The 16,262-nt window shown below is 40.4% G+C and overlaps 1 protein-coding gene across 6 annotated transcripts in view; it reads right to left on the reverse strand.

The window, feature by feature from the left end:
• KIF6 (kinesin family member 6) overlaps nucleotides 1–16,262 on the reverse strand; it is a 300,109-nt gene that overhangs the window by 210,740 nt on the left and 73,107 nt on the right. For all 6 annotated transcript variants that reach the window (XM_075595373.1, XM_075595374.1, XM_075595370.1 and 3 more), the window contains exon 7: nucleotides 6,123–6,329. In XM_075595373.1, coding sequence (XP_075451488.1) covers nucleotides 6,123–6,329 — 207 coding nt within the window. The remainder of the gene's footprint in view (nucleotides 1–6,122; nucleotides 6,330–16,262) is intronic.

Here is a 16,262-nt window from a genome sequence, read left to right on the forward strand (position 1 = left end):
AATCTTAGTACTAAACTGATATCATATTCATTTTTGAAGTGCTGGCTTCCAACAGTGTATTTTCCAGCACGTTGCATGGCCCTTTTACTAAAAAGAACCACACCTACTTACCATACTAGATGCCCACCATACCAGCCAACATATCATCTTAATTAAAGGAAAGAAGTGAATATGGAATATAATCTGTTCACAAAGCTGGAGTGACGGTGCGCGGGAAGTGTTACGTTTGGCAGGAGGCACAGACATTTTTTTCCCATCCCACACCCACTTGTAACAGAAGCCAAATGGAGAATCCAACTCCAGTCTGCTTCACAAAAACATTGTTTTCCACATAACGAAAAAAAACATTTGAACTAGAAGTAGAAAAGAAAAAATATCCATTTTAGCAGCCACATTGTTTCCCGTTTTACACGTTTGTTTATAAAGTTTGGTTTGGTCTCTTAAATTAAGTGCTGGAGACATGAGTGTTAATTTATCCATCTCACCTTTAAAGACATTTTTAAACATTAAAAATTGTGGTTTGAGAAGTGGAGACATTGTGTTGTAATGATTCATACTATTTTTCTTGTAGAAGGTCTGTCACGTCAGGGGGTGCCTCATGACCAGATGTCCCCGATCTGCGCCCAGAACTTTAGGTATCCGCTGCCACCAGAGCCTGTAGGGCGGCACAACCCTTGTTTAGCTCCCACAGTTTCCCCGAAACCCAGGTCACAACTAACCAGACTTTGGATCTAATAAACTTTGTGTTTATTAAAGGGGGGTACAACAACCCATATTCTAACACGTAGGATAGATATAACATATAGGGCAAATACTCACAAAGAGTTTGATTACAGTGTCTCAGGATGCCGCCTGAGTGAAACGATCCTGGGCTCTCTTAGTCCTTGTGAGAGCTCAAGTTGAGTCTAAAAAGTCCACATAACCAAACTCCCAAGTCTCCGGTAACCTCCCAGCAGTTCCGGGAAAAAAGGCCTGGAAAAGGGCTGGTGGTCTCCTGACTATCTAGCCCACAATGGCTGGTAGCCTCATGGCTACTTGGTTTGTGAGGTTGGGACCACCATCCAATGACTGTGGATACTCTAAAACAAAGAAGGTCAAAACAGAGAGATGTGGCTGGTAACCTCCTGGTTACTAAGCCCAAGGAAGTTGGTAGCCAACTGGCTACTTGTCTGATATGGCCTAGCCCTGTGTTGTGGGGACAGCGACCCGCCCCATCTTGATGCCTCAAACGTACCTCTGGATGTTGGCTCTCATAGCAGCGCTCCTCCAAGTGATGAAGGGTTGCTGATCTCTGCAATGTAGATAGGATCATTCTCTGGGAGTGACTCACTCAGATGAGATTCAATCCCATGATTCAGCACCCAAAACCAGTTCTGTCACAGAGTCCACAGTCCGAGGTTCCGTTCCCGAGAACTCTCCACTGCTCTCTGCCACACACAAGTCACCCAGGTGCAATCTTGAATCTCTGGACTCCCAGTCTGCTTGCTTGAAGTAGATTTCCCCCTCCCATTCAAAAGCATGAAGGAAGGCAGGCTAAACAAATTAGGGGTGTCTCTTTAAATGCTCAGTCAATCGGGAGCAAGGTGGGTAGATAGAACGGGCCAATCACAAATGAGGGAATAGCTACAACCTTGGATGGTTGGAGGAAGTGTGACATCAGCACGACGGCAAATTTAAATGGGCCAATCAGAGGAGTGCCTACGAAGCCTCTGCATAGCTGGTTCCAGAAGCTTCAGGGTTTGATGCAGTCGGCTGGATTGGCCACAAAACGCCTGGGCCATACAAAGCTCTACTTTCATCCTGTTGGATCCCAGCAGGCACCTTCCAAAACATCCCGGAAATAGGGAGTGACATGATCTTACAAAGGGATCCCCATCTCTGGCAGCCCAGTGATATACACTATAGGTCCTTCATAGAGCAAGTTCAGATTTGAACCCCTTCCCGTCCATAAACACTGGGACAAAGCTATATCGCTGCTTACATGAGTTTAAAACACAAATACATTGGTATAAAGCAGTAATATTGCTTTCACGTGTGTTCACACATAACTTATACATGTACTGTACATTAGAATACATTGGAATACCTGGGCACAACCCTGATTCCCATCATTAACCCAATGGTTACCCACAGTAACTCTGACGAGAATGGACAGAAGGATAAAGCTTCCAATGAATTTTGGGTTGCCCCGTTGCCTATTTTATCACAAAGGAAATCTAAGCACGGACACTGCAAGTTTGAACAACTTTAAAAATAGTGGCTTATTCAGCTAGTAGATTATATATATATGTCCCTGATAATGGTCATTATTTATGCAACTGATGAATCCTGGTAGAAATCATTCTCATCAAAGAAAAAAAAATCTTTTTTTCTGTTCCCATCTTCTACCCATCCCAAGTCAGGCACTTGTACTCCCTTCAATAGCCTCCTAAAAATCAAACTTTACACAAGATTTTAGGGTATAGCCTCTATTATTAAGTACACTAATCTTCCTCTATGTTCACTGAATACCTTTGGCATACTTCATTTTCTAAATCCACATACTTTTACTTCCTTGTGGCAACCTTAATAGACCAATATTGTTTTTTTTACACTTTATGCTACGTGTACAGCTTTCACTTCAATGCACGTCTCTTCTTTGTCTCAGTATGCTCTGATCTGCTTGACTACCAAGATGTTAGCTTCAAGTTGTTCTCTTAGCTTCGACAATAGTTTTTCAGTCTTACTTGTCCAGAGCCTCACCATCCTCCATTCGAGTGAACAATCTGTAAGGGACTCCGATATGGGTCCTCTTTCTTCCCATGTTTTGCAGTACAGGCTCATTGGCCATTATTTTCCAGAAGAATTGGAGATGTGCAGCTTGGTGAACATATGGAACTAGCAGGGGAACGCTCTATATTCTTCATATGGAACATAACGACTGAATAAGAAAGCTGTAATGGCTTATGGGACTGGTCCCTCTAATGGTGGAGCACGTGCTGTGGGTACCTTTCCATTGTTATATGTTTTTGGGAATCATATGCATATACAACAGACGACAGAGAAGCCCAATGCTACATCCAACATGACAGAAATACACAGTAAAATACTTATATATTCTCTTAAAATAGGGTCATTTAGTTTAACCCTTTGGCCAAAGCTTTGTAAGCTTGCGAGCCACGACAAGGCAGACACCCGTTCGCAAGGCCTAACACTACCAGATAAACTACTAATATACCTCTATTAGGATTAAAATTCTCATTTACCTCTATTAGGAGGGAGAAAGACCACAGTGGGTCTATATCCTGCAGATTGAAAGGACTTCCAAACTAGGGAAGTGGGCAGGGGCAGGCTTAAAACCTGGGAAGGAGGAGCATTGGGCTTCTCTGTCGTCTGTTGAGATTCTCTTACCCCCCATGCACCACTCCTATTTTAGTGTGTTGTGCATTCTGATCCTAGATATTGCAGATGAAGAACTGTATTTTGTTTCACTCGAGTCAGCACACAATATGTTGATATAGTGATACTATACAGGTAGTCCTCGTTATCCAACGTTTCACTTTACAACGACTGGCAAATCCAACCCTTTACAATGCAACCCAAAGGGCTGTTTTTTGACACGAGAATGCGTTATCCGACGCCTGAATGCGTTATCCAACGCTCACCGCCACTGATTAACATGGGACTCACTTTACAACGGTTTCACTATCCAACAATACTTCCAGAACTGATTCCATTGGATAACCGAGGACTGCCTGAAGTAGTAATTAGAGCACGGGTGCTCAACTGCTGTCCTCAAGACCCCCCAACAGGTCAGGTTTTCAGGATATCACTGCTTCAGTACAGGTAGCTCAATCAGTCTTTGACTGAGCCACCTGTGCTGAAGCTGGGATATTCTGAAAACCTGACCTGTTGGGGGGGCTTGAGGACTGGAGTTAAGCCCCCTGAATTAGAGGATGAATGACTTGGATGTACCAAGGTTTACACTTGCAGTCTATTCCGCTTATTTGTTTGGGCCATTAATTCCCCCAGACCCAAGACATTGGTGTTAAGAGTAAGAAATGCAGTCACCAACATCTTTACTCTGATGCCGACTGGTGCAATAGAAAATTCATTCAATGTGTATATTGTTACCCAGGCACAGAATCCCGACTTGATTGAATGTTAGTTCCGTTATTTCAAAGAAAAATTGGCAACAATGGGATCCCAGATATGTTTAAATGCTTTGCTTCCCTAATTGTTGTCCTTCTTCGAAAACAAGGGACCAGTAAATTAAATATATTAACATGAATCATTCAGATGGCAAAGAAGAAGAATACCCGCAGCTTCCTTCCAGCTTAGAAAAAGTTATTAAGGAAACACACAGTCCATGGTCCCACGTGAGCAGAAAGTTTGGCAGCGAGAGCTCCCGGTTACTGGATGACACAAACAATAGTAAATATTCAAACCTGGAAGAAACACAGGGCTGTAGCAGGTGCGAGGTCTTGTAAGTACATTCTCAAGCAGTGCCTCACAAAGTCCATTTATATATATAAAAAAGCACATTTAAGCATTATTATTCAGATTCCCTCATAGGAGACCCGACCACAGACAAAAGACCGTTCAACAATGTTTTCCTTTTGATATAAAACTAGAGCCACGTGTATTGGCTCCAAACTAGTCGAGAACTAATGGAAACAAACAAGCCGTGCATTGTCCTGCTTTATATTGATGTCATGTTTATCCCAACTTTTGTTTCACAGCTAGAATCTACCCACAGGTTCCATTAATGAATATATTGTTTACTCATGAACAACAGCTCTGTGTTGTATTTTGTGCTGTCAAATGGACCTACAAGACCGATTCTTATGTCTTCCTGGAAGGAAAGACATTAAAAGTACCGCTTTCCAACAGTAAAGGTCATTAAAATAAATATCACCAGAAAAGGACAACTGTTCCCTGGAGGTCCTTCTGTTACAGACCTCTGAAATTGTTACTGAGATGTCATGTTTGATACAGCAAAGTACTAGCACAAGTATGCATAATACTAATATACTGTACTGTATCTAGCTATCTTAAGGGATAATTCTTGACAGTCTGAAGTGGCCACTTGATGGGGATGTTCGGCTGAAAATGGCTCAAAAAGCCGTATGGAATATATAGAATAAGGCCTTTAACTGCTCGCTTTTTGATTTATGCCCGAATCAGGGTATGTTGAGGTATCTGGGGGAACAATGAAGCCTGCTACATCTGAATACTCAGGAAGCAACAACTTGCAATACTAGCAATACATATATTCTGCACAACCTCCATTCTAAGTCTAGTATTAATTATATTCCACCATGAAGAAAAACCTCACGCTAGGAACAGTATACTTACCGTAATTAATATTGGAAAGTGGAGATACCACATATGTATATCTGCTTTTATCTGAATAGTGCATGCAAGGACAGTATTCATTTATTTATTTTGTATTTTTTATGTATTATTTAGGTATCACCGGGCTCCACATTTTCTATCCTGTGGAGGCCAACAGCCACCTTTTTTTGACAGCCCACTTGCCTTCCAATCCGTGCTTCTCTGCTGCTCCTCAAGTCTTACCCCTGCTTGAGATATGAAAGCTCAGCAGCACAGAGAATACCTAGACATTATTTTCTTTGGTCCTACAAAATTGGTGCTTTCATAAGTTTGAAAGGCTTAATAGATTGTGCCAATAATGCCAATGGGGTCCTCACCCAATTTAAGATACAGAGACATTACATGGAAGCTAAGAAGGTTCTGTAGATTAAAGAAATTAATTCCAACTTGAATGACATAAAAAGACAAATACTGTACTTCATAAAATGTACAGTAGTTCAGGGTAGTTATGGTTTCACTTGAAATTATCTTTAAAGTACAATACTACCAGCTTGAACTTTTTCCATTTACAGATGTAGCAAGCTTAATGGTTATCCCTGCTGTGATATTTTGGGATATATTGTGATATATTGCATCAACATTACCACTGAACCCAATGGAAACTCTGTGATAATCTGAGTTATGATGGGATATTTTGTGTTATCTCGGGGAACACTGACAACTGTATATTATTGGTCGACTTCCATTTCTAAGCTATGGAGCATATTATTGCTGATTATTAAGGTATATAACATAAGAGTGTTTACCTGTTCAAGGTAATGTAATGATAAATTTATATATTTGGCTTCTGTTAGCAGTAGACCTCCAACTCCAGTTTTTGCAACCCGTTCGGATCCAGCCAAGTCAACTAAGTGCAGCTTAGAACGTCTGACAGTTGCCGATCCAGGCTCCTTGCTCGAGATGTGAATGGTAAAAATGCAGTGAGAACGGGTTGAAGCCTGATTCATTGGCGTCTAAAAGAGGTTGGAATAAAACAAATACAATTACTTCAAAACAATTTGCATTGAATCCATAGTAGTCAAAGTCACTCTTGAACTGATGGGGAGCTGACGCCCAACATATTGTGCTGATATCATATATTAAGCATTAAAGATAAGCATTATGCCAAAGTAATCCACATTTCTGATTTCTGAGTACAGCAGAGAATCGACTCATCTGAAAAGTGTACATACTGTACTACATACTGTACTACTATATACTGTAGCTATAGATCCAAAAAGAAAAATTTAAAGGGATATCTGAGAATATACAAACATTATCACACAATAGATGTAGATGACAAATTACATTAACCATTACATTCCTGGTAAAGCCTATAATATATAAGTCACAATTAAAGCACTAATTTGCACTGTGCCATATACTGTACATGACACAAGAATACCTTAATGACAAACCCTTTAACTCTTTGGAAGATATTTGTGTTTTACCAACACGTTACTCCTCTTTCCTAAAGTCACTAGGTTTTTGGATGGAGAAGAAACAGTTCATATTGTAACCTCTCATTTTTAATCACTATGCAACCTATTTCAAACATGTTTTTTTTATTTTTTTTACAATCTCGAAAAAGAAACTAGTTTACAAAATATTTCCACCTGTTTATTGTGTAGGTACCATAGCAGCAGATTACACATTCAATTATACTCAAGATTTAAAGACCCGACAAGTCTCTTTTTAGGTGGACAGCAGCAAAGAGGAACCAACCCTACAGGGTGTCTTCAAGTAGAGAGTTGTGTGGTCTGCAGTGTGGTGAATGAGAGTGCTAGGCTTCCAGAAATAATGAGCAGACGCCCTCCCTTTTTGAGGAATCCCTGTTGTAATTATGGTCGCCTGTAGCCCACCTCTTGGGTACATTTGTTTCTTTGGTGCCACAGTGGTACAGTACGAGAGACTTGTAAACGTCTTGAAACACCAGAAAAGCCTCCTAGTGAAAGTAGTGTGTGGTGTCTATTCTGTATTATTGGTTGTTGTGCTCTTTGTTGTTAGGGATTTTGACACAACAAACAGTGACAGAGACGGTGTCACACGACTGGGTGTTCTTACTTTATTGCAAATCCAATGTATTTTGACAGGTGAAAATCGCAACTTTGGGTTTATCTGTTCCATTGGACCCCTATAACTTGGGATTAAATACAAAATTGAACTAAAGTTATTAGAAACCAAAATAAATATTAAAATCAATAGAGTACCAAGGCAATAAAAAGCAGAGAAAAAGGTTATTTTGAGATACTTTTTAACGAATACCAAGAGAATTCTGTGCAGATGGAATAGTTGCTTGCAGGATTTTGGGGACCTTACTCTTACACTTCAAGTAGTATTAATGATCATGACATTCTGCATACTCTCCCTTATCTACATTTTTAGTGTAAGGACTTGTCTACCCACCACTTTAAGGTTTTGAATGACTATTAGTTCTTACAATGTCTGACCTTACAAACCAAAGTTTCTGAATGTCTCTCTGCTACAGTATATCATCCTGGATGGCCCTCCGTCGCCTGAAACTCAACATGGCAAAAACAGAGCTCCTCATACTTCCTCCCAAACCTGGCCCTACAACCTCCTTCCACATTACTGTTGGAACTACGATCATTCACCCAGTAGCCCAAGCACGCTGCCTAGGGGTCACACTCGACTCCTCTCTCACATTTGCCCCTCACATTCAAAACATTTCTAAAACCTGTCGCTTTTTCCTCCGCAATATAACAAAGATACGCCCTTTCCTCTGTTGCTCGACTGCTAAAACTCTGACTCAGGCCATCATTCTCTTTCGTCTTGATTACTGTAACCTCCTGCAGTCCGGCCTTCCTGCCTCTCACCTATCTCCCCTACAATCTATCCTAAACGCTGCTGCCAGAGTCACTCTACTCTTTCCTAGATCTGTCTCAACATCTCCCCTCATGAAATCCCTCTCCTGGCTTCCGATCAAATCCCGCATCTCACACTCCATTCTTCTCCTCACTTTTAAAGCTTTACACTCTTCTGCCCCTCCTTACATCTCAGCCCTAATTTCTCGTTATGCACCATCCAGACTCTTGTGTTCTTCTCAAGGATGTCTTCTTTCTACCCCCTTTGTATCTAAAGCCCTCTCCCGCCTTAAACCTTTTTCACTGACTGCCCCACAACTCTGGAATGCCCTTCCCCTCAGTACCCAACTAGCACCCTCGCTATCCCCCTTTAAGACCCACCTTAAGACACACTTGCTTAAAGAAGCGTATGAATAGCATTGTGGATAATACTGGACACATGTTACATAAAGCTTGGCCCCCTGCAGACGTACTTACCAGAATTACCTCCTACTGTCTCTGTACGTTCTCCCTACCTACCAATTAGACTGTAAGCTCCCTGGAGCAGGGACTCTTCTTCCTTAATGTTACTTTTATGCCTGTAGCACTTATTCCCATGACCTGTTATTTATATTATCTGTTATTTATTTGATTACCACATGCATTACTACTGTGAAGCGCTTTGTACATTAATGGCGCTATATAAATAAAGACATACAATACAATACAACTACAGTACAGTAGTAAAAGGATGTAATATTCATTAATCCACGATATTACCCATCACACGGAAAGTCACAGACAGAAATCTCATCTCCTTCAGGCAGGAGAATTTGGGCTATTGCTAGAAAGGAAAAATGCATTCATTTTTTAAATGATTTATTTGCATATGTCCCAGAACCCTCTCTCTCTGGTATGTTCAAACATTTTGTTTGCCTGACCGTGTAGAATATACTGTATGTTGATCCATTTGGATGTATATCAGCAAACAGTCTTTCTTATGAATAAGGAGAAAACATCACATTACTTGACCTTATGGTGCAATTTTGCATTGGAAATGTCAAAGTTGAATGAACACGCCACAATGATTTGTAGCTAAATTTGCTCCCTCCAAAATGGCACTTTGAGCTATAATGTAGGAGTTAAAAACCAGCTTTGAATAGGCTTCTCAGCGCAATATTATGACAGGAGTTACTTCACCAAGCTGGGTCCTACTCACACATTTGCATCTTTATTGGCTTTATAAAAATGTCTCTCTTATAAATCTCTCAGTATGTTGTATTGAGAATCAGCCATTTCTGGCATAGTGTAGGAAAAAGATAAAGATCGCTAGTATCCTGTTATTTTCTTGTAGATGTTTGCAATATGTCAGTGAAACACTGTCATATATTAACTTTTACAGCAAAAACAATAATCAAATAAGTTGATAATGGCACAAAAATGAAGGATGTTATTAGTTGTCAACAACCCCAGATGTCTTCTTCAACAATAAGGCCACTGTACAATGACTTAGATGTGTGTAAATGTTCAGAATATCTACAGTACAGATGTTTTGTAAAGCTGGAAGCGCGGACAATATTGCAATACAGGTCCCCAGCATGTGGAAACATTGTATGATTTCATTGACTCACAGATGAAAACCTTATCAGGGCTCCATATGTGTATGAGATCACTTAACCAAGAATATTAAACAAGATTTTTGTGGGATGTGGTCTTGGCATTAATTAAAAAAAAAAAAACATTTGCTTCAAGGATTTCTATTTGTATAGCAGATAACAAAACTGTTATTTCTTAGGAAAGTAACTAGTGTTAAATCAACTGTTATCTGATCTTAACTTGAACATTTTAAAGAGAGTAGGCTCGGAACTCAAGGAGCAGATGAGGCTTTTAAAAAAGGGAATCTGGCAGGAAATACTTTAGTGTTACTGTGATGTGAATGGATTTCTTTTCTCTGAATAGGTTCCCAAGACTCGGGTGAGCCAGTCGGAAAAGGGAACATTGGTAGGACACTCCGCACCGTTGTTTGGCTGCACTGGCTGCCTGTTTTTGGCACGGAAACTTCTCTAATGAGTATGTTGCGAAACACGTGGACCCTGCTGATAAGGAACCATTAGTTCTGATCAACTACAGCTTAGTTTCAGGTTAGTTAATATTAGTTAGTTAAATGGGAGGTAATGTGGTGTTCCTTATATGTCACAAGAGAGTGGAATAAGTGAAGAACGTTCCATAGAATAAGATGTGTTAGAGTGAGACCGGAAGGAATAGACATGGGTAAAATGTAAAACACTGCTTCAGTGAAAGGAAAAGACATGAAACAACCTCTCCAAGTGCAACTGATGGGAAGAGTAAACACATTTTGTGTGTGCATAAAACGGACAAAAAGACAAGTAAAGGGGCATCATTTATTGTACAGGGACTTTGTTTGGGTGAATTTTAAAGCAGCAAATTTGCCTATCTACAGGTACTCCTTTTCCCCCCTATTTCTTTATTTAAACAAAGAAGATTTTGAAGTGGAGACCTCCGAAGATGAGTGGCACTATTTTTAGCTTAAGAGACTCTCGGGTTTCAGAGAACGTGTCCAAGTGTGGGGAGCGCTTGCAGATCTCGCAGCGAATATGAAAGATAAAAAATACGAATAATAGTGTAGCCAGTTGATAAAAAAAATATATAATAAAAAGGTGTATTAATCCCACTCACAAATTCTGATGGTAATATAAGCAAATCAGAGATACATCTCTCTCTGATAGGAGCACTGTGGCTAATCTACCTCTGCGTAGTATGTCTTGTGTATCGTGTATCTTGTGGATCCAGTGTTATTCGGAAGCTAAGAGAGAGACTCACAATAGGGTGGTTGATTCTTGAGAGAGCCTGTATCTCGGGAAGCTGGGGTCCCCGGACCTGAAATCAACAAAGTTCTGCTCCGGAGACCCCCTGCTACAATACAGTATTATTAACATTGAAATTAAAAATAAAAATAAATTGTTACCGTAGCGGCTATCCACTATGTTAATGAAGCTGCTTTAATTACATTTTTACTAATAGTGTGCCGGAGCAGGGGGTCTCCTGAGATGAACCGCATTGATTTCTGCCTCAGGGACCCCCTGCTTCCCGAGTTCAAGGCCCTGGTATTTAAATCCCCCGGTCACGTGACGCAGATGATTTAAAAATGGCGACAGCACCGGCACCCGATGCCCCATACCGGGGCCTGTAACACGGGAAGCAGGGGGTCCCTGATGCTGAAATCAAAGCGGTTCAGCATCCGCACACTATTAATAAAAATTACATTAAAGCAGATTCATTACCTTAGCGGCTATCCACTACGGCAATGAAGGGGTTAAGGCACAATAGCAGCTTTATTGGGGCAGAGGGGGTGATTGAAGGGGGTACTTGGCCAAGGGTGGGTATTTAGGCATATCAAGAAGGTTGCAGGAGGAGTTAACCCCTTCATTACCATAGCGGTAGTAACCGCTATGGTAATGATGGGGTTAACCCCCCCCCTACTGTGTGACCCAGCCGGTAGGCCTAATAGCCCATCCAGGTCCAAGTACCGCTTCACCCAATCCCTCTACCCCCAATAAACATTACAATACCTACTAGCCACCACTACAAAAACCACCCACCCTCTGTACCCCCACATAAAAGCATTTTGAATTTTTTTATGCACAGGATTGATACCAGAGGCCGGTGTGGGTCCTTGGGAAGTCCCCGCAAGTGTCAGGGGTTCCCCGCTGGCCTGCGGTACCAATTCTGTGGCGAAAAAATGAAAAGTGCAATATATGGCTATAAATACACCCCCCCCCCAATGATATTAATGTGTATCAGCTCCGGAGACTCCCGGCATCAATACGAGGCAGGACAAATGCATTTTTTTTTCTAAGTCCTCTCTCAGCACTTCTCAGCAGCTTCTCACCACCATCACGGCAACGTTTCCTGGCGGGGGGATTTTAAGAGGAATTTGCCATTCTAGAGCCTACATTAGCTCCGATAACCTACTCGAGGCTACTAGAATTGCACGAATGTGAAAACCTGACGATAAGTGGCTTATCGCCGCTCGTTTGTCGATTTTTTTTTCTTAACAAAAAAAAAAATGCAGAAAAGAGCTTTAATCGGCGACTTATCGGAGATTACTGAATAGCTGTATGCATTTTTGGTGACAAGGCCTCGATATGAGGCTTATCGGCGCTTATAGCATAGGCCCAATAGTGGCAAAAAGCGCTTCCGTCATAAAACAATAGGAAAAGGAGTCCCTGCCCCGAAGAGCTTACAATCTAAGTGGTAAGAAGGAACAACGTACAGAAACAGAAGTAGGGCGTTCTGGGTAAGTGCGTTTGCAAGGGACCACGGTCGGTGCATATGACGTGTAGTGAAAAAAATTGCCACTGTCAGAACCAATAAGGGTCTTTTAATCCTTCCAGTGTCCGTGAAATTGCCCCTCAGAAGAGCTGCCCGCTTTTATTTTTGCACTCAGACATATTAGTCATCCCGGCACAAAAAATATGGAAAGCAACCCAAGCAAATTTGTTTTCATTTAAAAAACAACAGTCATTGCACATGTCCATTATTAGAAAAAAAAAACAGAATGCCTCCGAGTGTAACCACTTCAAATACCCGCCTGCATGTCTGAAAGAAACCTTAACAATGCCACAATAAAATACTGAATGCTCTGATCTTTTTTATGTGCCCACATATGGTCCACATACACTGCCCAAGCCAGACTGCGCGTCTTTCTGAGAACGACGGCCCCCGTGTTCTCTTTGAATTATAAATCATACACTATGATATCACTCGTAGCCAATCGTATGCATCTGTTGAGGGAAATCACCAAGGGGGCAGAACTACTGTATAGCACAATCTTTCTTTCCGAGAAATGTTCGCGTCAGCATTCCTTACGTTCACTTAAATCTAAGTTAGGGGAGGACAACTGGAGTTTTTTATAATGCCTTTAATTCCTTCTAATGATTTTGCTCAGATGTGGCAGTCAGGGATGATGCGCAGTACAATATACTCATGTTGCTGTGAACTTCTGTTTGCCACATGAAAAGTTCAGCAGAAAAGTCGTTGTTTCATGGTAAACAGGTTTCCTTGTTAACTTGTGCCTCATACACTACTGTACAATGAAATATTCAATATAACCTACAAAATACCTTTGTATGATAATTATTTTAATTGCATTTACTTTGGTACTTATATATCTATATTTAAAATATAGTGGAATAGGGTGTTAAAGCTTTGAGATATGAAATAGAAAATTATAATTAATGTATGCTACATATTGCTGTGATATCTCTTTTAAATTTAAGAATGGGACAAACTGTTCCCATCCTGAAGCTCTAAAAGTGAACTAATTATGTCTAAGCATAACTGGAAATCAGCGACCACCCCGACGCATTTCACACTTGTGATCTTCATTAAGAGATCACAGATTGACATTACACAGAACCTCAGATAGAAGCGCATCCTTTTATTTTCTCTCCACAGTGGATTCATCATATGAGCAGCACAAATAAGGGCCAGAAATTGAAGAACTGTTACCACGACTGCTGAAGCTTCAAGACCACTAGATTCTTTTCAAATTCATGTATATAGTTTAGTGTTGGTGCACAAATGGGTATCACAAACTGCAATGAATCTGCAATGATCCTTTGTTTGCTTTGAATAGAATTCTGTTTTATGTGCTGAATTTGTTTAAACTATTTAATATATTTTAAAGAAACTTCAAAAGAAAGTTTGGAACAGCACAGCATACTTGAGTTATATAAGACATTTATTACAGGTGATTAAACAAAAATAAACATTCACTCATAAAAACCAGTTCCAAGTAGTTTCTGAAAACTCAGTTTGGCAGACGCTTGATCATTTAAAGAATGATGCAAATGTTTGGGTAAAAAAGGACCCAAGTTTATTAGGGTAAAAGTTTAAAAGCCAATTTTCTTCTTTGATAAATCTTGGGCGGATTTGTGCCCTCATTCTGCATTAGGTAGACTTTAATAAATGACCCTAATATTGTTCAACCAGCAAGTGATTGTGGTTGCAGCCTCGTCGCCAGATTTACGATCAATAAATGTATCATTGTATTCACCCATGATGAATATTGAAGTAAACATGAAATCGTTTTCATTGCTTGATGTATATATTTATTGTTACATTATTTCTAATTAATTAAGGTGAACCTATAAATTATATGGAGATACAGTACCATTGTACGTTATTCCTCTGATGAAGTGAGAGAACTAGTGAAACGCGTTAGGGTACCGATTCTTGGTGGACAGCCAAACGGACTCCATGGACCATATTTCACTTGACTAGGCCATAATGTGTCTTATGGAATAGCACCACTTAGTAACTATGTGCCTATATGCCTCGATGTTTATCTACATCTTTATGGAGTAATATTAAAATAGAGATATAGTTACTTAAATACAGAAATTAAATCAAAACTCCTACTTTTAATGTCTGCTACACATCCAAATAACTTGTATTCACTGAAAAAGTTCCAGTGTAAGTTACATGTTAGTCATTTTATATTTAGTGAGCCCATTTGAGTGAAAGATGTCAGCATATCTACAATTCTCTCTTTCTTCAGTTACTAAGATTATAATTTTTTTTAGATTTTTTGAATACAGGGACAGGAAGCTACAGTATGGATCTTTGGCCTTGGATTGAGGACTATCGAAACACTAGTGAGTATTTACAAAAATCATTTCATGCCATGTGCTTACACATTGTTGCAAACTCCACAATTGCTTGCCAAATAACGACAATATTATGCAGTATGTGTTGCTTTATCTGATCAAGATGCTAAACACAGGAGATCAAAGTGATCATTTGGAGTAGGGAACAGTTTGTCACAGGACTGGACTTTTGTTTCTACTTCAAAAACGTCATTTTGCTACGGAAACACATCTTGAATAAATAATAAAATAGCCACATTTGTAATTTTCTTAGTACATCCCAGCACAGCCCAACTGCTACTAAAACATGTTTTTTTTTTATTCTTTAAACTGTTCATAAAGCTCAGAGAGGTTAAAAAAAAAAAAAAAAAAGAAGACATTAATATACATATGCCTGCTTCACACCATCTACCAGTAAATACAACTAAATAGTGAGAATGGGAGCAATAGTAAACGCTTGCTGACATCCTGAAAAGGCCACAGATACGGGTTACTACATGTATAAGAAAAATCCCAAATTCTAGGAACCATTACATATGAATGTAATGTGGAAGTCACTGGAGAACCTTTCTTATACCCTTGCTGCTAAACCCTAAAATTGTAACAAGAAAATATACATTTCTATATACAGTATATATAAAAGTCTTAGGTATGTTTCCGTATGTCTGCAACTCATTATGACGCCACCAGTATGATGTCACATACCAGACATACAGCCTACCAGGTGTAACACCCAGTGGCTGACTGACACACAGACAAACAGACAAACAATTCTGAAATATATATATATAATTCTCCAAGGATGTCTGCACATCCCTCAGTGATAGGCTGAACGGCCTGCCACTCACCCACAGACAGCCAGTGATGTGCACATCCTTCCTCCTCTGTGAATGGAATGGAGAGCAGTGTGCACATGGGGCAGGAGGGAGTGCAAACAGAGGGAAGGAGAGACAGCAAGTTCAGCAGAAGGAGGAAACAGAGAGATAGCAAGGAGGAGACAGATGAGATGAGCAGGAAAGGAGGGAGTGTAACGTGCACAGAGAGGTGCAGACATAGTAAGGCAGGGAGTGCAAAGAGAGGGGAAGAGTGAGTGCAAAGAGGAGCAGGGCATGATGGAGGAGAGAGTAGGGTGGGAAGATGGGACAAGAGACAGCAAGGCATTACAGAGAGGGGTGAAAACAATGAGTAAATATGTCATTATTAACCTTTCAGATCTCCTAGATCAGCGTATGTTACGTCGGGTACAGCTAGTGTAGTAGAATATATAAAAGGTTAAGGATGTCTGGAACAACTGGAATTCCTCCTCCAGGAGGAAACAGAGAAAGCAGGAGGGGAGGGGAGACAGCAAGGAGAGGAGGAGACAGATGAGGATCAGTAGGAGAGGAGGGAGTGTAGTGTACACAGAGAGGAGCAGACACAGTAAGACAGGGAG

This window comes from Ascaphus truei, chromosome 4, assembly GCF_040206685.1.
Source record: "Ascaphus truei isolate aAscTru1 chromosome 4, aAscTru1.hap1, whole genome shotgun sequence".
Taxonomy (NCBI): domain Eukaryota; kingdom Metazoa; phylum Chordata; class Amphibia; order Anura; family Ascaphidae; genus Ascaphus; species Ascaphus truei.